Source organism: Xiphias gladius, chromosome 19, assembly GCF_016859285.1.
Source record: "Xiphias gladius isolate SHS-SW01 ecotype Sanya breed wild chromosome 19, ASM1685928v1, whole genome shotgun sequence".
Taxonomy (NCBI): domain Eukaryota; kingdom Metazoa; phylum Chordata; class Actinopteri; order Istiophoriformes; family Xiphiidae; genus Xiphias; species Xiphias gladius.
Window position 1 is genome coordinate 529,667 of NC_053418.1, and position 23,587 is coordinate 553,253.

At 46.2% G+C, this 23,587-nt stretch overlaps 2 protein-coding genes across 3 annotated transcripts in view; both read right to left on the reverse strand.

Moving 5' to 3' along the window:
• Positions 1 to 12,444: 12,444 nt before the first annotated feature.
• Positions 12,445 to 16,900, reverse strand: ppiaa (peptidylprolyl isomerase Aa (cyclophilin A)). The gene is made up of 4 exons (XM_040156362.1): positions 16,738 to 16,900; positions 14,308 to 14,427; positions 13,446 to 13,618; positions 12,445 to 12,853 (listed from the first exon to the last, which is right to left on the reverse strand). Exons 1-4 carry the CDS (start codon positions 16,804 to 16,806, stop codon positions 12,721 to 12,723), a joined length of 495 nt encoding a protein of 164 aa, XP_040012296.1. The 5' UTR covers positions 16,807 to 16,900; the 3' UTR covers positions 12,445 to 12,720.
• Positions 16,901 to 19,427: 2,527 nt separating this feature from the next.
• Positions 19,428 to 23,587, reverse strand: part of LOC120805789 (zinc finger MIZ domain-containing protein 2-like) — a 33,556-nt gene continuing 29,396 nt past the window's right edge. For both annotated transcript variants that reach the window (XM_040156360.1, XM_040156361.1), the window contains exon 21: positions 19,428 to 23,306. In XM_040156360.1, the coding sequence (XP_040012294.1) occupies positions 23,199 to 23,306 (108 nt within the window). In that variant the 3' untranslated portion in view covers positions 19,428 to 23,198. The remainder of the gene's footprint in view (positions 23,307 to 23,587) is intronic.

Consider the following 23,587-nt stretch of genomic DNA (forward strand, 5'->3'; position numbering starts at 1 on the left):
TAGGACACAGGTGTGGTTCATCTCTACCAGAGTCACCTTTCACTTTGTGACACTGTTTTCATATTGTCGTAGTCTAGTGTGTCGTAGTATTTTGAAATTATTGATTATCGGCACTTTAAAGGGCAGGTTCACTGTTTTTCAAGCCAGTCTTAAATCAACCGCCAGGAGCCTATATGAACATTGAAAGAGGTTTTTTTTGCTGTGATTATTCTTCCTTTTATATGGTCAGATCTTCATCCAAGTGGCAGTAATGAATAAACACAACTTACTTTAGCCAGTAACACAAATCATTGTGTTGTTCTTGTCCATAATGAAAACGTCACTCACACATTCACAGTGTAGGTTGGAAAAACTATGTGAAGCTCTCGGCTGATGACATCAACAGAAGCTAACTGGAGTCAGGAGTCCTCACACCTGGGGTCCAGTCAGTGAGACCGGAGTGTGAGACCAGGACACAGCGGCGGAAACCGCTGCTCTCCAATAAGAACACCACTGAGCACCTGAAGTTTCCAAAGAGCAGCTTCCAGCGCACCGCTGAGGAAATGTTCTGTGGGCTGAACTGAAGGACACGTGGATCTACGTCTGGAGCAAAAACAGCTCTGCACCGACATGAAGTACGGCGGAGGGAGCGTCACGGTCCCGGACGGTTCACCGCCATCCAGGGGACGATGAGTTCCCAGGTCTATCGAGGTGTCTGACAGGATGACGTCAGGGAGGCTGGCACCAGCTGAAGATCAGTAGAAACTGGGTGACGCAGCAGGACAGTGACCCTAAACGTGGAAGTAAATCTACTACAGAGTGACTTCAAACCAAGAAAATCCACCTTCTGGAGTGGCCCGGTCAGATCCCAGACCTTAACCCAACACAGATGCCGAGCTCAGAGGCCCTTTGACACCAGACGTCCTGAGAACGTGTCTGAGCTGAAGCAGCTCTGTAGGAAGAAGGGTCCAACGTTCCTCCTGAAGAGCTGGATGAGGTTGGACCAGATACTAAATCCAAGGGTTCACCGAACTTTTTCACCAGCAACGAAGGTTTAATGGGTCTGTTCAACAAAGACACGAAAGATTATACAGATAATTTTTTGTGTGTTGTGGACTGAAGCACATTATGTTTGTCTTGTACTTGTGACTTAGATGAAGCCCAGATCACATTTTATGACCAGTTCACGCAGAAAACCGGGTCATTCAAAGGGTTCACTGAGTTTTTCTTGTTGCTGTATGTCCTGACCCTCATCTACAGTCATGAGTTTTGTAGTGGCAGAAAAAATGAGATGCTTGGTACAAGCCGCTGAAATGAGTTTCCTCCATGAGGTCTCTGGGCTCAGCCTTAGAGACGGGGGAGGAGCTCGGAGTAGAGCTGCTGCTTCTTCGCGTCGAAAGGAGCCTGTTCAGGTGGTTTGGGTGTCTGATCAGGATCCTGGACGCCTTCCTCTGGAGGTTTTCCAGGCATGTCCAGCTGGTAGGAGACCCCGGGGTAGACCCAGAACATGCTGGATAGACTATATAGAGTATCTCATCTGGTCTGGGAACATCTCAGGGTCCCCCAGGAGGAGCTGGAAAACTGGGGAGAGGGACATCTGGGCTGCCTTGCCCGGCCTGCTGCCACTGTGGCCCGACTCCAGAGACGCGGCAGAACATGGATGGGTGGAAATAAAATGAATCCCACATCATGACCCTGAATTTCATTCTAGACCCTGGATTTTTACTGACCAGTCTTGATCCTGACAAGATGGTGTTACTGACCTGTGAAGCAGGATTCCCTCTCGGCTGTGGGCGGCTGGTGTGATTTGCTGAAACACCTGTCCATCAAAGAAACATACCTGTAAACATACTTTTTAAAGTCTGTTTATTGGAAGAACGATTGTGTTGGATTTCTGTGTTCAGAGTCTCAGAGCTCAGATTACTTTATATCTGTTTGGTGTCGTCATCCGTCTCTGAAACGGATTCACTTCTCTGTGAGTTAATCAGCTTAAATCACCTGTAAACACTCACACATCCGCCCGCTGACACACAGCTTCAGCTCTAATGAGTCTTTATTGCAACGTTTCAGACCACATAAAGCAAAACCACACACACACACACTGCAGCCCCTCAGACGGCTCTACCTGTCTCGTGTCTCCAGGTGTGTTTTAATCTCTCTGTGGTCTCTGCGGTGTCACGTATCAAACGTCCCGCCTCACCTGAGGCCGCGGGGCTTCCAGGAAGGAAGCAAAGGCGGCACTGTCTCTGCCGACTGATGCGGTCGAGCTTCAAACGCACCTCCAAAACTTCTGAGAAACCGGCGGCTGAAAGAGGACGGATCAGAGGGGAGGGGAGGGGTATAAAAAACGAACGCACCTGAAGGCAGGAACCAGAGGGAAAGAGACAGTGAACGGACAGAGCTGAGAGGGAGGACTGGACAAGACACTGAGATTTTTTCATAGAATAAACAGGCGTTTAAGACTAAACATCAAAGCAGAGCTGATTGAGTTTAGCAGCTATTCACAGAATTAAAATTTTATTATCTCAAATTGATTTAAAGCAGTTAGAAGATCTTTTTTTTCTTTCTTGTTAAATAAATTCTTCTAATAACCAGATCAGCTATTAGACTGTGGGACAGCAGAGTTGCCCGTCAAAATAAAAAATAAAAAAAAACAAGCTTAGCAGAAGTTACTTCACAGCTGTAAATAAGGAAAAGCTCCGGAAAGGAAAAATCTAAGTTGTGAAAAGAGTAGGTTGTGGAGAATTTAACCAAGTCTGTGGTTTCCTCACATCAGAGTGAGATAAGGAGATAAAAACAGAGGATCCAGGGGTTGATACTGAATAGACTGATTGATCGGTCAGAAGATGTGGATGTGGCGTAGCGTGCTGTGTGTGTCTCTGGTCTACGGTCTGGCTCTGGACTCAAACACCATCAGATCCTCCAAAGAAAGCACGGCGCAGAGCTCCAAGCAGCTGGTAAGAGACAAAATAACCTTTAGTGCTTCTACTTCTGCTCCACCTCAGGCTGAAATGTTGGGCTTTTTACTCACAGTGCTTCCGCCAGAGGAGCAGAGCTGCTGTCATTTATTTGAACTTTGCTTTTAAAAAGAAAATAATAGTGGACAGCGGCAGCAGCAGCCGTCATGGTAGCGGCAGTTTTATTTGTAGTAGCTGTAATAATATCAGTACCAAGGTCAGCAGTAGTTTTCTACCGTAATGGTGTTGTACTAGTTGTATCAGTAGCATAGTAGAAGCATTAGTAGTACTAGTAGAAGTACATAGGTAGAAGTAAACAGCCCCTGGGTTAGCATACTACTTGTAGTAGTAGTTCTAGTAGTAGCTGTGATACCAGCAGGACTGTAACTCAGCGATATCCATTTCAACAGATGAATGAAGTGTTTTTGAAGGAATCAGTGATTGACAATACTTAAAAATGTTCCCAGTGCTTATTAATAGAACGATCCAGGGACGACGATAAGTTCATACGTACAGTAATAAGGGCAGGTCTTTATTAAGACTCTCTGATATACCCTGATTAGCAATCAAGAAAGACCTGGTTTAGTAGAAACATCAGAACTTCATGTTTACTGTCCATCAACAACGCGTATGAATTAAGCAGAAGGTTCATGATTCTGCCGTTGGATGAACATCTGGAAAAACTCCAGATTTCACAAACAAATCCATCCTGAGGTCTTCTTGCGAGCTTTTCTTGGCGCTTTCAACCGCACGTCATGGTTGTTATCAACAAATGGAGTTTGCTCAGTGCAAAGAAAAAACTAGTAAGTGGACCTTGGGTTAGATTGGGCTGCAACTAGAGTCCAGAGAACTTCTTCAAATGTCTTGTTGATGTTCATTTTGTTGAGATAAAAACAGAGAAAAACTGAAAACCTGAGACACTGGAGAAACTGACATCAGAGAATATTTGGCCTTTTTGCTTGACTCAGTCATAAAAATTTTTTCCATTAGTGTTTTGTTCAGTTCAGCTCTGATTTCCTGTTAAGTTCCCTGAAACGAATGATATATCTGGTCCGAGACGCTCCAGGTGGCTGTTAATTAGAGTTAATTCAGAAATGGACCAGTTGGATCCCAGTGTTTATTACCAAATCACACTGGCCTTTCTGTCAGTGTCCCGTGAATTCACCGTCTCACATCGGTTACCTGTAAAATGAAGAGTTACCTGGCAGTTACCTGAACAGTGACTCAGTAGTGGATTTGTAGTTTATCTTCTATACTATTGGATTTATATTCATGTAAAGCAAGAAGAGTGCATTGTATTTTTATATATTAAATATTTTTTGTAAACACTGTACATTATTATTTAGGTTCAGCTCAGAAACAAAGAAATCAACCAACTGCATTTAATATAATTCCTGTAATAACTATGATATTGTAGAAAAATGATGATTAGGTCTTTTAACTGCACATTTACAGCCATTTTATTCTTTGGTCTGATATTTCAGTTACTTTATTTACTTTAGTCCACTGTAAATTTCCTCTCAACAGCAGTTTAGGAAACTAGCATGTATTTTATTTACCAGCGTATGTGTCAGTATTACAATACCGCAGAATTACTGTAGTATTCCTATAGGGATATATACAGTGTTTATAGTAACTCAGCCATTAGTGATTTTTCCTAAATCCTTTGTTTCCTTCAGCTCATAGAGTTGATTGTGAACTTAACAGTGTGGAACTAGTAGTAGTAGCAGTAGTAGCAGTAGTAGTTGTAGCAGTAGCAGCAGTAGTAATAGCAGTAGTAGCAGTTCCAATAGTAGTAGTAGTAGCAGTAGCATTAGCAGTAGCAGCAGTAGTAGTAGTAGTATTGCATGAGTAGAAGTAAACAGCAGCTGTACCAATAACAGTAGTTTTTTAGTAGTAACAGTAATAATAGCAAGACTAGAATGGTACTATGACTTCACAGTATTGATTTGAGAGGCTCGACAGAGTACCGGTACCAGTATCAGTATCAGTACCAACACCAGGACCAGGGTTACTTCAATGAGATGTTAATTTCGACGTAGATGTAATACAGGTATTAACCTTTAATATCTGAGATTGTAACAGTTACATCACTCTCACCTGTCCATCAGAACCGTTCCCATGGTGACCAGGTGACGCAGGCGGGGCAACAGCAGGCGGAGACCAATTTCAACTCCAATCGACGACCAGCGCGTCCGTGTTCTGGGCCTGACTGCGACGTACCTTTGGTCAGTGACAGAGAGACAACACCTGGACACAGTAGCTTACCTGTGTAAACAAACCTGCTCAGACTAAGGTCACACAATCGACATGATGAACCTACCAACACCGGCTCTTTGTTTCCATAGAGACTGGGAGGCGTTCACACTGTAAACAGCGTTCCCGGGGGGGGGGTCGTTCGGTATTACTGCAGCAGTGTCATCTACAAATGTGTGTGGAGAGCTGTGAGACTGTATCTCAGTCTGTATCTGTAACCGCAGCCTGAGCTCAGGGAAAAGAAAACCCACGGGCAGATCAGACAGATCGCCACAGGTCTCAGGTGCGACTGCAGTGCTTCAGAAGTCCCAGGTAACCAGCACCAACACGAGAGGCCACCCTGGGGTGGAAATGGGGAATTACCTGATTCTCCAGCTCCCGAAGCTAAAACCTGTTTTCACTCATTGGCATTCAGAGGTGTCACTGCAGATTCTTTCAGACACCTACAACTCAACAACAAGGTCACCTCACTCATGGTGAGGTGACCTTGTAAAGTGAGGTGACCTTGTAAAACTCTGCCACCCCCCAACATACTTCAAAAAATGATGGCTGATAAATGATCATCAGAGTCTTAGCTCTGCGGCATTGATATCAGCGTGTCCTCTATCAGGCTGCAGCCCTCTACACATTTCACTGGGTCAAGATCTGTTTTTGAACGTGGCCGCTAGGTGTGGACATTACAGATGGGAATCTCTTGCTCTGAACTACTGTTGCGTTCCCTCACAATATTTTTCGTGTTCCCCCTGATCCACAGGAGCAGTTAGTGCGTAGGTCCAGTCCAGGTCTAACACACTGCCAGTTTAGGGAAAGGTAGTGCAGGAGGGAGAGAGGACGTTGCCGACTACGGCCGCTGCTGTGGTTCAGTCTGTGACACTGTGCAAATGTCTCAGGCAGCTGCTCCTCCTAACATGAGCAGAGAAACGTGGTTGAGCCACAGCATCATCCCACGACTGGAGCCACAGTCTGCGTCAGTCGGCCTCAGCGGCAGTCGCTCAGTCGCTGGTTAGCCAGCCCCACTAGGTCTGCCTGAGCAGACGCAGCAGAGGGCGCACCGTCTCACGCCGTGGTCCGCAACCAGCAACAAAATACGTAAAACTACATCATGATACGGCTCAGCCTTTCTCCGTAGACCAGAGGGATGTAAAAGTAGCTCAGAAAAAACGACCTCCCCCCATCGTGAACCTTCAGGGTCTCTGTAGGACGTGGTCTAACTTACGCACTGATCACATGAATCTGTAGCGTTCCCGCAGAATAGAGACACAGCTGTGGAGGACATTTTTTAATGGTTTGATAGAATAATCTTAAGGCAAGCTCCACACACCACATATCATGGAGATGAAGACCATGAGATGCAGCTGAAAGCCAGAAAGTGGCAACGGGTTAAGATTGTTATGTCAAACTACTATTTCCATGACCAACTTTCACTCTCAATAATTTTGTATTGTTCTATCCATTTATCCGTCCGTCCATCAGAGGGGAGGATGCAGTAACAGGGCTCAGAGGAGACCGTCCTCTCAGGACAGACAGGTGGACAGACACGGAGACAGAGAGACAGATGGACAGAGAGACACCGACAGCTTTAACAGGACCAAAGGTGAGCGATGGGAGGTCAACGACAAGTCCCAGAGTGCACTGCTCTCGGAACCATCCGGTGGGCCAGTTGTAGGACGTGTGTTAGACTCTGCGTCTCTGTGTTTCAGCTCCAGAAATGTCGAGCTGCGTTCGGTCCGGAGACTGTGCGGCCGGTCTGTGCTGCGTCCGGTACCTGACCGGTAAACGGTGTCAGAGGATCCCGGTGGAGGGCGAGGCCTGCCTGCTGCGGGGCTCCACCAAACTGAAGAGGAACCTGGGACGCTGCGACTGCGACGCGGGGCTGTCCTGCGCCGCCGTCAGCCGGGCGGAGTCGGGCAAGAACAAGGGCCAGGGGGTGTGTCTGCCCGGCCCAAGACAGGGCCAGAGGAAAACAAGGCATTCTGGGAAGAAGAGGAGGACGGCAGAGAAGAGCTGCTGACAGATTCATCGCAAACTTCTATTTAAGCCTGGGTTCAGTTTGTAGCTTCGTATTTTAGAAACTCAAAATGTTGACACGGATCTTCTCATGGCCGAGGTTTCAGGTCGTCACATCTGAGAGGTGAACTTTTTCTCCATGTGGAGTCACGGGAGAGTCTGGGGCCCTTCAGTGGGGCCCTTCAATAAAAGTCAAAGTTATTTCCCAAAGATATATTAAAACGGAGGAGTATGGGTGTTATTCTCTCACAGCTGTCATCACATCCCGTTCTCGTGAAGTCATATCAAAGCGGGTCCACAAAATGGAGGAGGCAGAGCGCGCTTGAACAAATACAGTTGTGTGACAAGAGATGCAACACATCTGTTGTTAGAGTACGTGTCACGTGTGATCCGAGTCACGCTTTTCTGTCACAGAAAGCCGATTGGATATTTTCCTATTCAAACTGCTCTGCTCCGTCCGTGCTCATTATTCTATCTGGCAAACACATTTAGAGGAAGGTTGAATCCGCATCAACTTTGTGACATCCTGGGACCCAGGGGCCCGAGAGGTTAGCCCCACCCCCTGTATGAAGTCTACTGTTATTATTTCCTGTTTGAATGTCACATGGCTCATTTAAAAGACACAGAATAACGACGAACAGACGCACAGCAGCCACAGGGAGACACAAAACGCATTGAGGGTGCTTTGTGTCTCTTTCTGTCTGGGGGTCTGGCTCCTGTTTAGTAGGGGTGGGGGGCCTTGTACAAGTCTGTGTCCAGGGGCCCATTGTCTCAAAAGCCACCCATGAGTCTGGGGAGCCCACAGTACACACTAAAATAACCATATAGTTGAAGGAACACCTCTCTGAGAGTGTCAACACAACCTGAGCATTATAGTCTTGTTACCTGTAGAGTTGTATTAGATTGTATGGGTCCAACTAATAAAGTGGCAAAGATTGACTGTATCTTCATTGGTTTATGACAATGCATCTTTGTAAATGAGCAGTGGTGAAAAGTAACTAAGTACATTTACTCAAGTAGTTTACTTGAGTACAACTTTGAGGTACTTGTACTTTATTTGAGTATTTCCATTTTCTGTGACTTTATATTTCTACTCCTCTACAGTTCAGAGGGAAATGTTCTTTTTACTGCATTTCATTTATTGGCCAGCTTTAGTTACTAGTTACCTTTCAGATTAACGCTTTTCATTTAAAAGTATATAAGATTATGAAACAGAACACATTGTTAAAGATTAAACCAGTTTCTTCGTGTCACATGTTTCAGTCTGAGTTCTTATCAGTTCCACCAAAGAGACATTTTCCCTCCAAACGCCTTGTATGGTTTCAATTCAATAACTGATCAAATTATCTAAAAAGTCACAAAAAAATCAAAGATCAGAGAAAAGTCCAGAAACTGAATCCAGATCAGTGGATCAGAACTGTGTTTCTTCCTCTTCCCTCTCCTGTGAATCATCTGACGACCCCTCAGGTTCACCCGGTGACCCTCTGGAGGGGCCCGACCCCCGGGTTGGGAACCAGTGGACTAAACTCTCTCCCTGTCTATGACGTAGCTAAAAGCAGCTCCACCTGGAGCAGCTCCACCAGTAAAACGCTGCCGAAGCCTCCGTGACTCAGGATCAATGATCTGATCACGTCAGAGAGAATCAGAGACCAGTCACAGGAGACGGGTCCCTGCACAATGAAGTACTTTTACTGTGACACTGGGACTACAGGAAGCTGGGAATACTTGTGTACTTTTACTTGAGTAGGATTTGAAATGCAGGAGTGTTACTTGTGATGGAGTATTCCTACACTGTCCTACTGCAGTTTGACCCATCAGAAGCGGAACCAGGTTTCTACTGATAAATGGTTCCTCCGGTAGAACAAGTTCACCTCTGTTGCTTTAAAACGCTTCGGGTTTCTGCAGGTTCCTCAACTTAAATTCAAGCTTCACTCACGGCTGCCCGTTGAGATAAAGAGCTCCCTCTGCTGGAGACTTACTCTGGATCGTCTTTGACTGTTTCGTTTGACTGATTATATTCATAGATTGAGACGTGACAAGCTGAATCAGTTCAGTTTGAGCAGATAAGTTTCGTTTTTTCACAAATGTGTCCTCTGTGGATTTTAATTTGATGATCAGTTTTACAGACATGAATTAATTGTCAGGACATCAGATGGACATTTTCTGCTGTCACCAAATATCTTATTCAAAAAGTATTTAAAAGCCTTAGAAGTCTGGTCTTTCACTGAAGTCAAAGTAGTAATACCACAGTGTAGAAATACTCAAAATGCTACTTGAATAAAAGTAAGTTTTAGAATCAAAATATACCTTAAGTACCAAAAGTAAAAGTACTCAGTACACAGAGGGGGCCAATTTAGATTTATATACAGTATATAACATTATTTGATTAGTATTACTGATGCGTTAATGTAAGTATGACTTTACTGTTGCAGCAGGTAAAGATGGGACTAATTTTGACGACTTTATATACAGCAGGGTAGTTCTATCTAAAGCCAGATGATAAATCATAATTTGTTTGTTGTTCTGATTCCCCAATAATCACAATCAACAAGTAAATTATGATTCAGTCACTGCTCAGCCTCCAGAGGAAAGCTAACACCAGGGTGCTGGGAAAGGAGACTCCGACTGACTGTCGAACCTCCGATCAGGGGGAGCAATGCGGATTCCGTCCTGGGTCCAGCTCTTTACCCCTGCAAGGCTACTTGAGGGATCATGGGAGGCTGCCCATCCTGTCCACATTTGCTTCGTGGATTTGGAGAAGCTCTACGACCGGGTCCCTCGGGGGATCTTGTGGGGGGTACTGCAGGAACATGGGGTTCCGGGGCCGTTGCTACGAGCCATGCGGTCCCTATGTAACCGGAGTGAGAGTTGTGTCCGTGATCTCGCCAAGAAGTCAAACACGTGTCCACTGGGTGTTAGTCTCGGCCAGATTTGTCCCTTGTTGCTGATCCTGTTTGTGATCTTCACGGACAGGATTTCAAGGAGCCGCTGGGGGGAAGAGAATGTCTGGTTTGGGGGCCTCAGAATGGCCGTGGTTCTGTTGGCTTCACCAGACCGAGACCTTCAGCATGCGCTGGGGCGGTTTGCAGCCGAGTGTGAAGCTGCTGGGATGAGGGTCAGCACCTCCAAGTCCAAGGCCATGGTCCTCTGCTGGACAACGGTGGATTGGCCCCTTCGGTTTGGGATGGAGTTTCTGCCCCAAGTGAGGAGGTTTAAGAATCTTGGGGTCTTGTTTACGGACGAGGGGGGAGGAAAGGAGCGGGAGATGGGTGTAGTGGTCAAGAGGGAGCTGAGCCTGAAGGTAAAGCTTTGGATTTACCGGTCGATCTACGTTCAGACTCTCACCCATGGTCATGAGCTTAGGGTAGCGACCGGAAGAATGAGATCACGAGTACGAGCGGCTGAAATGAGTTTCCTCCGCAGGGTCTCTGGGCTCAGCCTTAGGAAAAGGGTGGGGAGCTCAGACATCCGGGGGGAGCTCGGAGGAGAACCGCTGCTCCTTCGCGTCGAAAGGAGCCAGTTGAGGTGGTTCGGGCATCTGATTTAAAATGCTTCCACTGGGTGCCTTCCACTCGAGGTTTTCCGGGCACATCCAACTAGTAGACGGCCCCGTGGTAGACCCAGAACACGCTGGAGAGACTACATGTCTCATCTGGCCTGGGAACGCCTCAAGAGCCCCCAGGAGGAGCTGGGGAGAGGGAGGTCTGGAATAATTTGCTTAACCTGCTGCCACCGCAACCTGACTCTGGATTAGCAGCAGAAAATGGATGGATGGATCTTTCTTGATTATATTTTGTGTCAATAATATCAAAAAATAAATATTTAGTGCAGTAAATGTAGTGGAGTAGAAGTATGAAGTAGCATAAAATGGAAGTACTGAGTGGGAAAACTACTTTCCACCAATGAGTGACATTATGCAAAAAAAAACAACTACATTTCCAAGCAGAAGAATATTAGTACGATGTATCAGCGGCTTCCTTCAACACCAGAAGTCTCAAGACCACCACAAACAACGCCATGTTTGAATACCAGATATTCTCATTAATATCTGAAATGATTGTTTTTGTAATTTAACCGCTGTGGAACAAAACACCAGGAATGAAAGCCGAGAACACTCCTATTCTGACTCACTCTTCATCCCGGTCTTGGATTCGACCTTCAAGGTGCACTACTGAGGGGTTCCCAGCAGGTGTCGCCACAGAAAAACGCTCCGGGTTCAACGTTGTCGCTTAGATTTCGTTCCTCAGTCGCTGCTGAAGCGACGCTGACTCGTTCACATCTCATCTCTAGGAAGATGAAATGGTTCAGGTCCTATCAAAGGGTTTCTGCAGGTTTATCAAGTCGAGACTTTAAGGACTTTTAAATACCACAGGATGTTATTTCATACCGGTTTCACAATCATATTGTTATTTATATTCATATTCTTTCTTCCTCCCTAATTTGGTTTGCATTTTTCTTTAACTTATGACCTGATGTCTTTTCCTGTACATTTACTTTCATTTCATACAGTCAGACACAATTAAAGGTTTATTAAACTGTTTTCACTATTGTTAGTGTTGTGACCACCACCACCATTAGCAGCTACTATTGTTTTTTCTGTCTATATTGTAAAACAATTATCAGTGTGTCATGTCTCTAAAATTTGTCCTTTTGCACCAAAGAAAAATATAAGTTTAAAAACCAGTGACACCCACTTACTTATTGTATTAGATTTTTTTTCCAGTACTTCCCAGCAGGAAATAATTCCTAATAATTAAATCATTAAATGTGAACTGGATAAGCAGCAGAAAGGGGACGAATGGATTAAGCAATTAGATGAGAACCAATTAATTTCTCTCTCTCGTCGCTACCAGCTATCAGAGCTGACGACAGAGCGATAAGCTTCAGTCTGTCCTGAACTCGGCTGAACTGCTTGACCAACCTAATGTGGAAACATTGCCTTCATATGCTACGTCCAAAACACGTTTCATCAAACATCTGTTTTCAGTCCTGAAGTGTGATTCTAACATAACTTTACTTTATGTAGCTCAAGAAAAGTTAAGTAAATTTCAGGTCCACGTATACATTTTTACACAAGGTCAGAGGCCCATTACATACAAAAAGAACTCTGTAAATTACATTTTGCTTTGCTGAATACCATGTTAGTGTCACTTTGAGAAAACCCTTTAGAAACCTGTACAGATAACTGACTTTTTGCATAGGTTGCACTTTTTTTTTTTTAATTAAAAAATAAATAATTCACACGTTTCAATTGTCAAGGCATCTTTTCTGTTTTATTCTTTCATTTTTTGACTTAACAAAAAAAACGTTGGGACTTTGTGGGAAAAAAAGTTAATGCAAAAGAAACTTTCAAAGGCAAAGTCACAAATGCAGCAACAGGATTTCAACAAGAACAGAATAATGTGGGGTTTGAATCTCCATTGAATCTCCATCAATAGGAATGTTGAACAGGGGAGGGCGGGGGGGCTGGAGCCTAAAGGGTGTGGCTACAGGGCGAGCAGGAAGGGTTAAGTGCTGGAGCTCAGAGCTGCCCACAGTCGGCGATGATGACCTTGGCTTTGGTTTTGCCGCTCTGGCTGCCTTGGGCCTCCATCTTGGAAACCACGTCCAACCCCTCGACTACTTTCCCGAACACCACGTGCTTCCCATCGAGCCTGCAGACACAGAGCAGTGAACAGGGATGAATCCAGAAACAACCCGGCCTCAGCTGAGTCTGGGACGGTTGTGTGCCTCAAGGTTAGTTTCAGAGTCTAAGACCTTTTAAATACCACATAGCGAAATTAAACCTGTTCCATAGTCATATGGGCCCACACTTGTGTTTTAGGTACATTAATCTATTGACACGTTTTAAATCATCTCTCAGCCGTATAACCAATTCTTAGTAATCATTAACGTGACCCGGACTTTAAGAATTGGTCAGAACCACCAATTAAAAGGGAATCGTTTCAGTTCATTTACGTACGAACATGAGTAGCGAATCAATAAATCACTCAAAAACAAAACTTGTCTCCCGGCCGGTGACCGTTACACACAAAGACATTTAATAACCAACATTACTGCCTACAGCAGGCAGGAGAAAATATTTTACCTTTGTAAATGAAGTTTCAACTATTATTGTGATGAAACTGAATTCAGTGCTTTAAGACTCTCAGACCTTCAGATCATCTGCCTTTTACACGTAAAGTCAAAACCGTGGGTGCTTGAAGAGACTTCTTTCTTATGTGGTGTCATGTGGTGTTTGCTCACCATGTTGTTTTGGCTGTGCAGATGAAGAACTGGGATCCGTTGGTGTTTGGTCCAGCGTTGGCCATGGACAGGATGCCACTGCCTGTGTGCTTCAGGGTGAAGTTCTCGTCACCGAACTTGCTACCGTAGATGGACTTTCCACCAGTTCCATTGTGGTTGGTGAAGTCACCGCCCTGTGTCCAACAATTCAAATTATGACAAACTTTGAAACCAGAGTTGAGTAAACTCGGGTAAAAATAAACGCATTTTTTCAGGGCCTAAACCCTCAGATCTATTTAGCTGAGTGACAGAATATTTTTTTGATAAATTAATTGTTTAAGCCTCTTTTTTTTGTAAACACTAAAAGACCAAACTCTTGTTTCAGCTTCTCTAATGTGAAGATCTGCAGCTGTTTCTGTGAATCAGACAAAAAGACGTCTGAAGACATCACCTTAGGCTATAGGAGATTCTAACAAGCATTTTCCACTATTCTGACTTTTCATAGTCTAATCAGTGAAAATGAGCTGCAAAGCTATTAAAATAGTAAAAGCCCTAAGAAGCTGGCAAAAATCACTTCTTCAACTGAGGATCCTAAACAATCTGGTTCTCCAATGGGATTTTAAATGCCCCAAAAAATAAGCAAAAGCAGAAATCATCAAATTACAAATCGAACAATTAACAAGAGCAAGGGAAATAGAAGAACTTGGTTTCACGGCTGCATCACTTAGATTTTCACATCATTAAGACTGAAATGTGGTTTTTAATCCGCATAACATTTCTCTTGCTAAACCAATTTTTTTTCCTGATGCTCAAAGCAGGAGACTAAAACTCAGGATGTTCAACACCAACGCTGCTGTCTCATGGTTTGAGACAGTAGCCTCACCTGGCACATAAATCCAGGGATGATGCGGTGGAAGGTGCAGCCCTTGTAGCCGAAGCCCTTCTCGCCGGTGCAGAGGGCACGGAAGTTTTCAGCAGTCTTGGGGACCACGTCGCTACGGAGCTGCGGAAACAAAAAAGTCAACAGTTATGAGCAAACACGGTGCAAAGTCAGTTCATTTCGAAGACCGAGATAGATGGATATATATAAAAAAAATAAGGGTAAAGGTTGTGCATTCGGTAGGTGAATTAAAATTTGGCTTGGTGCCATCCAGGCCTTGAGCCAAAACCAGAGGTTTATCAGACTGTACACTTTGTTCTGTGTAGCAACCAATTGTATAACTTTACATCTACACAGAAGAAAACAGCAACTAACAGCTGCTTAGAGTCCAACTGTAAGGAAGTAAATGAAGCCTCTCTGCAGAAATTAAAAACTAACTACATCCTTAATATATCATCATCATCATCATCTTACAATACGGGACATTTTAAAATGACAACTGCAAAAAATCCCTGCAGTCACATTAAAATAAATTGATACGGAAGGCTCTGCTCGACATGACAAGTCAATAAATTTAGGTGCCTATAAAAGTCCGATCCAGTGCAACATCACCTGAGGGCAGCAGCTCCTGCCCATTAACCATGGGTCAGTTTATCCATGTCGATTAGTGTGTGGTAATTGTGTAATGCCATGGTGAAACAGGACCGCAGCATTGCACCAGACTGGAATATCTGCATGCCCTGCACAGCAGTGACGCTACTATGCAAGTATGTTCAGAGGGAGGGGAGGGGGGGGCTGCAGCAGACAGGCTGGACGGCTGAAGTCAGAATAGCACCATGCAGCCATCCACCTGCTCAGCAGTGCTGCAGGGTCAGCTGCCTTCCTGATGGCACTGCCAGCTGCAAAGGAGCCTGAAGTGCCTGGAACGTCTGCGCAGTGCTGTACCTGGCTTTCACCCCCCCCCCACAAACCTACGCATTCCTCCAGACACGCTTTAAAAAAACACAACACACTTCCAAATATATACTGGTACAGATTTTTAGTTTATGTTGGTGGTAGAACCCTGTAGACGAGTACAAATCACGATCCGTGCTAGGTCCTACTCTTGTGTTATTTTGTGTATGTGTTGCTACATCCGTGTCCAATCGGTATGATCACCGGTAACGCCACACACACACCAGCGGGGCTGGAAGTTTACCCCGGAGGCTAAGAAGGGCTGGAGCCGCGCACCGAGTAACCAGCGGCCCCCTCGGCTTCAAATTTGGCAGGGAATTCGTTCCATAAATCGGGAACGCCCATAATGGGGCACAGCTACTACTATGAGCACAAAATGGCTGCTGGGCGAGTTTAGCCCGCATTTTGATGCCTTTAACCCGGGCGGGTATTAAATAAGGACAGTCAGAGTCGCTCCTGTAACGTGTTTATTCATGCTGAGCACAAAGGACTACAGGTATCCCGGGCGCTTCGGCCATCTCCCCGCATCCGCATTTTACCGTACAAACATCCCCCCTCCCCCACCGCGCCAACACCGTGGAACTTTCCAGAACCCCCCCTCCCCACCACCACCACCCCTCCCCCGCGAACACAGGAACCGGCGTCGTTAGCTCCAGCGGCTAACGTGCCGCGGCACATTTTATATCTTTAGGCGGACCGAAACGAGGACAACACCGTCAAACAATAACGTTTTAAGCTCGGTAAAATAAGGGAGCGTCCCCCCCCCCGGCGGGTGGAGGCAGCTTTCTCGATGGGCGGCAGCGGAGGTTTCCCGGGCTTCGGCGAAGGCCGCGAAACGCTGCAACAAAGAACGGCGGTGACTGTGTCGTTAACATCAGCTTAGCCGTTAGCCAACAGTGCCCGGACAGCCTGCCTCTCGACGACTCAGTCCGGGGCCGCGGGCCTTTTGTGGGCCTCGGCGTGACGGAAGCTGGTGCAGTTTGCCTCTCACCGCGGGTCGTAACCAACAAGCGTTGGCTCGTTAGTCGGTTTTGCAGCTAAACCCGCCCCGAAGGCAACGAAACGCGTCAGTCGGGATCATACAGATTTTTTTTACATCACCCCTACAGCATCCATACGGTTTAAACACGAAAAAATACCTTCCTCCGCTATTACAACTGGAGGAAGCTCAATCCGCACCAACATAAACGCCGCTGTACTGTCACGCTAGCCACCACCGAGGCGCGCTGGCTGGACGCCACAAACACGTGCACATGGTCCCGTCAGCATGTTCGTGACAGCTCGGCTAACGTTAGCCGCTGCCCAAGGCGAGCTCCCGACACCGGGGTTTAACATCCCGCAGCCCGCACAGGCACCGAGCGGAGGCGGTTAGCCGAGACCCAGCGAGGTCTCACTGACCGCGGGGCTGAAACTGACATTCGCCAGCCGCTCTGACAGCCAGCACTCTGGCTACACTTTGTATCACAGACACCGGTTTACCTCCATCACAACCCGGCCCATGGGTGCACCGTCAGCGGTGATGTCGAAGAAGACTCGGGGGGTGGCCATTTCAGCAGGCAAAATTGGAGGCGGTAGACTGAAGAGTTTTCCGGTGAAGGGACACGGTGGGCCGCAAGGAACCGAAAAAGATGGAGGAATGTGGATTAATTTTATATAAGATACCGAGGGGCGGCGTGAAACCACGGCGAGCCAATCGGCAACGCCGGAGCATTTAATTGGCGTCGGTTTTAGCAAATCAGCGGGCAGGACAGCTGACGCTCCCTTTTCAGAGGGCTGTGAATGGCCGGACGCACCTCACGGTGTGTTTGATTCTGGCACCAGAGCGGACTGCTACGGCGGATTTGGATGTTTCCAGGGTTTCCCACGCGCAGCCCCGCCCCGTTTCGGTGTCCGGGTCGGGAAACCTTGAACTCGCGACTCTCAGAGCAGCGCGCGCCATAGATGAGCGACGGGTCGGGCGCCCAATACGCGCAGCGCACGCGGTGGCCGAACGTCAAGTCCCGCAGTCGGAGCGCGCTCCCGCCGTCGGGGCGAGATGTCTGTGCGCGGTCACGCGGCCAGGGCGCGGTCCGTCCCGTTCTCCGCAGAAAGCGAGAAAAGTTTGGTTCGCGTTTGAAAGAACAGAAAAAGTCCCTTCACCGCGGTGGACAGGTGATAAACCGTGACCTGCCGGTGACGGAGGGAGAACCGGTTTCCAGGTTTAGTCTCTAAAAGTGGTTTTCCTACTCGTGGATATAAAAACCTCTTTGTTTTACCTGCGGTTTGTGGGACGTTTCCCTTCCGTTGGTCAGGAACGTTTTCTTAACGGATGTGGAACATGTTTGGTAGAAAAAGAAAAGGTTCGCGAAACGTTTGGGTGAAAACCAGAACCGATGTTTCTACTTCCTCTCCCTTTTCATGTTTCCTTCTTTTAGTGCTCTTTTAATATAATATAATATGGATAAATATCAGATTTATCGATATTTGTAATCAATTTTTTTATTCTTAACAATATCACTAATTAATCATCAAACACGACCTGGAGAAGCAGCAGGAAACGGGTGGAATAATCAAACGGTGTGTTTAAGGTCCACATCTGATTTTACATGAGGTCAGAATTCAGACGGCCCAACAAGGCCCGACCGCCCTGTTTGCTCTTGTCTTGCAGGTGCAGGTAATTGGTGGGCGGGGCTGTCCGCCTGGGCCGACTGGGAGCACCTGGGCCCAGTCCTCCCAGTCCTCCCAGTCAGCCCAGAAGCTGCCGCCTTAGGCCTCAGAGAACATCCACGTCTCGTCTCTTTTTTAACGATGTCACTTCTGTTTGCGGAATAAAGTGGTTTCATTTTTACATGCGGTTCTGGCGTCCGTCCCCTTTATTCGCCGTGACCCTTTGAGCCGGTCCCGACAAACCACGGGACCAGGGACTTTTCCGGTCGGCCCTGAACCTGGTTCACCTGGCACGATCCACGTGGCAACCGGTGCAGCAGGACTAGGATCGCGACCGATGGAAGGTGAGACGTCGAGAGAGCAGATCTTGACAGAGAGGGGGCGTGGTATCGCTCGCTGACCTTTAATGACCTTTCACGACCTACGGCTGATGCTCACGGGGGGGGGGGGACATCATGAGGGGCGATTCACGGCGTCCTGTTCGTGTCCCGTGCAGGGTCGCGGGGGCCTGGACAGGTACTCATGACGCCCGCGGGCAGTCCATCGTCCCGTTAACCTGCGCTGCGTGTGTCCGGACTCAGCCGTGGAGGCGCTGGTTTAACTGTGTGTCGGTTACTGCTTGATTCCAGCGAGGTGTTTCCAGGGTTCTGTATTTACAGCCTGGGTGGGGGGGGCAGGATATCAGAGACGCCTTTCAGTTCAACAGCGGCCCAATCAAGCCGGAACATTATCTCTGTAAAGGTGGACTTTGAGGCTGAGCTCACAGGTGGACCTGATAGAGCGGCCACTGTGAGTTCCTCTGGCAGTGGCCCACGACCTCGTATACTCGCACCACTAACGAACAGCGGTACGACGACATCGCCGAGCGTGTCCAGTACGTGTTAGAGTGTGGACCTTGTTTTGATTTACTTCAGTCTCTGTTTTTTATTTCCCTCTGGTTTATTGTTTAGTTCCAGATTTTTTTTCCTTGCTTCAGTTGTTTTCGTCTTTGGGTGATGTGGCTGCTGTAACAGTGGAAATCTTCCATGTAATTACAGGACTCGCTCCGTTTATCTCATCTGCGTTTCTCTGCACGTGCCCATCGCGTCCCCGTATAACGCAACTTTACAGGTCGTATTCCTGCTTCATTTTGTACATAGAAGCTCCTAATGTACATAGTTTTCTAATTTACCTGCTAAGTTGTTTGTGTGGTTTATAAAATGTCAGGATCCGAACGTTTGTTTCCACGAGCCAAAAATATTCCGTTTACGGGCCCATAAAAGGGAGAGAAGCAGCTTTTCGGCTCAGTTGCAGATGGATTTTCTGTGGCTGGACGAACTGCTGCTTCTCCGCTGTCTGTGTGATCGGTAAAGTTGATCTAATCTCCTTCATATTTATATTTTTATCATCTTGTTTCTGACTCGTCTTGGATGTTTGCACTTCTCCACACTCATACCAAACATTTCATGCTAACTGCGCCACGTGTGTCTACATCCAACCGTATTAAAGCACCACAGGGTCTCGCCTCTCTGTCTTTCCAGTGAGTGTTTATTAAATTACAAAGGTTATTATTATTGTTATTAGCATCATTACTGAATCATACAGAGTGATCATGTACAGTTTTATTATTTCCAGAAGCCACTGGACTCACTGGGACAAGGAGACACCACAACTGTCTGGACTCTAGTCACTTTACAACATACAGAATAATGATGAGCATGAGGAGGAGGAGGATGAAGATGAACTGAATTGTTTATTATCACATATACAAGCCGTGGCTGTGATCTCAGGGCAACAGCTCTGTGTTTTCTGCGAGGTCACGGAGTTTGCTTCCCCTGTTAATATTGCCCATCTTTGTTGCCTGAAAGCCTCTCGCTGTCTTCAGGGCGGGGGCGTGAGCTTAGACCCCACTAAAGAGGCTCGATTTCAGGGGGGAGAGACCGACGACGCTCCTGGAAGAAAGTTCCAGAGTCGATTTTCAAGCGACATCGTTACGAAAACAGTGAGTCGAGTAGCTCTGGGCCCGTTTACACTTTTCATTTCAGGTGTCTCCTATCTGATAAAATCCAGATGTGAGCGAATAAACTCCCACTTACGCTTAGCCACATGCACAGACTGGTGACAGACGGAGGCGCGGCCCACGTTCAGCGACGGCCGGAGCCTCCTGCAGGAGCTGCACAACCTCCCCGACTACCCACAGAACCTCTGAAGCCCTGCAGACGCCCTGTGTTTTTACGAACCTTTGTCTTTTAACTCAACTACGTGTTTTAATCTGCTTTTCTGCCACTTTTATGTTCCTGCTGTATCAACTGGATCAACTGACCACGTCCTCAACAACGTTTACAGCAGGAGAGCAAGGCAGCGTTACCGAGAAGAAAAACCTGTGTTTACTGTATATTTGGAGCCGCGGATGGAGCATACAGACAGCCAAGTTCAGGTTCGTACCACAGCTCGGTCTGAGTCAGACGAGCTGCAGCGATACGAGAACGACCAGACTGTGGGACCGCTCCAACTGCAGAAAGGCGACCAAGGACCGACACGTCGTCTGATCAGGTGATTGATCGGGCCTCGTGACTTCAAACTTCACTCCAGATGACAACGGATCTGGCGGAAACTTAACCCGATTCTGAAATTTGTTTGGGGGGCGACTGGTTAGGGACTGAAGTCGGCCTTCGCCCGTACAGTGTCCAGAGTCGGAAATGTAACTAAGTACATTTGCTCAAGTACTGTACTTAAGTACACATCTGAGGTGCTGATGTATACTTCTACTCCTCCACATTTCAGAGGGAAATATTCTTCTTTTTACTGCACTACATTTATTTTTCAAGCATAAATACCAGAACATTTCATGGTATAACTGTAACAGGGGACGTTTTTCTGCTTAGAGCACTTTTACTTTTAATACTTAGACTCTAATACTTTTACTTAAGTAACTTTTTAAATTCTTGTGTTGCATTTCTTTTTACACAGTGTGTATTAGTACTTTTACTCGGGTAAAGGATCTGAACACTTCCTCCACCACTGACAGTGTCTGCCTGGCTTCAAAGGATTTGGTGGTGGTGTTGGTGGTGGAGAGCTCCGTCTGACACTGGGTGGAGATCCGGTGTCCGCGAGGCGTGTCCTGCACAGAAGCGTTCCTACACTCAGTTATTCTGGCTTAATTTCATTTGACACGCGACTGCATCCGTCTTGGTTTTCCTGCACTGAATGTGGATCTGTGTAGACCCTACTGCTGTCCAGAGGCTGGGGGTGATGCACCTGAAGCTGTGTCAGTAACGGCTAAAAAAAACCAAACAAACAAAACACTGGCAGAAGTTGTACTTAAAACAGTTTAACGAGCTCGCTGATAAAATATTTCAGCCCCTAAGGGGACATTTGCAAGAACTTTTTTTTTTTTCTTTTTACACAGGTTTCTGGTGAAGCTACACAAAGATTCCTGTAGACACCAGAAACCAGAGAGTTTCTCTACTTTTATCCAAGTCTCTGGTGTGAAGAAGAAACTATCCAGTGGTTAACACTCATTTTCCATTAAGGACTCCGTAAAATATCTATTAGCTTAAAAAACCTTTACGCCTTCTGTTTGGCAACAAGTGTTAAAAATGCAGAGCCACTTTGTTACTGTGGCTTTAATGTGAGAGGGAGGATGGCGGCTGATTTCAAAGGAGAACTGACAACCTGTCAGCCGATACTGCTCCATACATCTTATGGATGGACGTGTTTACACCTTTTTTGACACCTGGCTCCAATGAGGCGGTCTGGACAGATGTCAGTCCATCTCGAATGCCTGTCGGTGGCACTGACTCAGGAATTCAGATCCTGCTGTTTCCTGGGAATTCTCACCAGAATCTGCTGCCGTTCCCCGGGATACAATACCTGCAGGAACACAAGGTTCTCAAACGAAGGCAGCATCTCCAGACTTCATTAACACTAGCACACAAGCGTCACAGCTAAAAACCGACCTTAAAATGCTGTTATTTCATTATTTTCTAACTAAAATGGCAGCCCACATTTCGGCCGTGTGGTAAAATAACTTTCTGGATGAACGAGAACGAAAGCAACCAAACCCCAAAGCAACGATCAACAGGTGGAGCATCGAGTGTAGAAGATCACCTGAACGTCCCAAAAACAGTGATCCTCAAACCACTGAAACGACGCCGACACAAAGAAGTGATGGATCTTCCTTCTCCATTCGACTCGTTAAAACGTGTGAGATATGATGATGAAATACAGCACAGACGATTAAATGGTCCTGTTTGTTTGTCATCGTCTTTTTTTCCACTTTTTAGATGAACCGACGTTCCACAAAGACATTGGCACGTAATCTAATCTATAGGCAAAACTAACACCAGGAAATTAGAATAAATGGAGTTTTCTGTGTTTAAAATCAAACTTCATTTCTGGTGAGAAATCCCAGGATTTAAAAAAAAAAAAAAAAAAAGCCAAAACATTTTTTCAGAAGAGTCACAGAAAAACCTTGAACCAGAGTCGCGTGCTGTGGCTAAGTGTAAACGGTTTATCCGTTCACCTTCTCATCTTTTCAGGCCGTTTTCTGGACTCTCAAATCCAACAGATCCTCTTTGTTAATGCTCCCCCTCAGTGTCTCCTCATATCTCGGGGGAAAAACAAACGAAAACCTGTCTGTGAGAACAGACGCGGACTGCTCCTTTAAAGCTCACCTTCAACTATTTATACCATTACATTTAAAACTCATTTGGACCAGAAATATTCTGGTTTGAAAGGACCTTACTGCTGATTTAGCTCATTAACTACAAATCACATTTACTCTTCATCACTGCTGAACGTCCAGGATCGAAACAATAACGCCACTCCGAGAAAAATAAAACTGAGCGTGATGGAGTTTCTCTCTGCATTTTCATAGAAATGAACAGAAACTAACGACTGTCTGGAAGGAGGGAAGTCAGTGTAAAAACCGGTGGATAATTTGGAGAATGCTCAGCAGTGATGGCGCACGTGATCTGTAGTTAAAACACCGACACTCACTCACTTTAGCAGTGAGGCTTTCAGCTCCGACAGGGAATGAAGGATGAAGCATCAAAATACAGTTTCAGAGAATTAAAAAAAACAGTAAAATAAAGTTACCATCAAGTTCATAGTCACACATCAAAGAGTTTTCATATTTAAAAGCTGTTTTTGTTTCCTTTCCTTCTTATTGTCCGCTCCATCCTGTGCAGACGGCGGCCATGTTGGACCGACAGTCGTGTTGGCGGGCGAGGAGACAAAGAGTTCCTATTTTACAGTAGAGTCTGTTTAAATTCTCGAGGTGTGCGGGTGTATTTGTGTGAGTGCGTGTGTGTTCAGTTGTTCTCAAACAGGGACAGCAGGTCGTCGTTGTTGTTGCTCGGGAGGTCTGGAGGTCCGAGGTAGGACAGCAACTCGTCCGGGTTGGTCAACTCGGGAAGCAACTGCAGAAACAAACATGTTACCGTCAAATACCCCATTACGTTCATTATGGTGTTCCACAGGGCTCCGTACTCGGCCCACGCCTTTTTCCACTGCACAGAGTAACTGAGAACATTTACTCAAGTACTGACCTCAACTACAACTTACTTGTACTTTACTTTAGCATTTTAATTCCACACCAACTTTAAACAATATTCTTCTGCGAGCCGACACAGGGGAAACGCATTAGAGCCGCTTTAAACACACAAGAAAAATACACTGAATACACAGTTAAAGTTGTTTA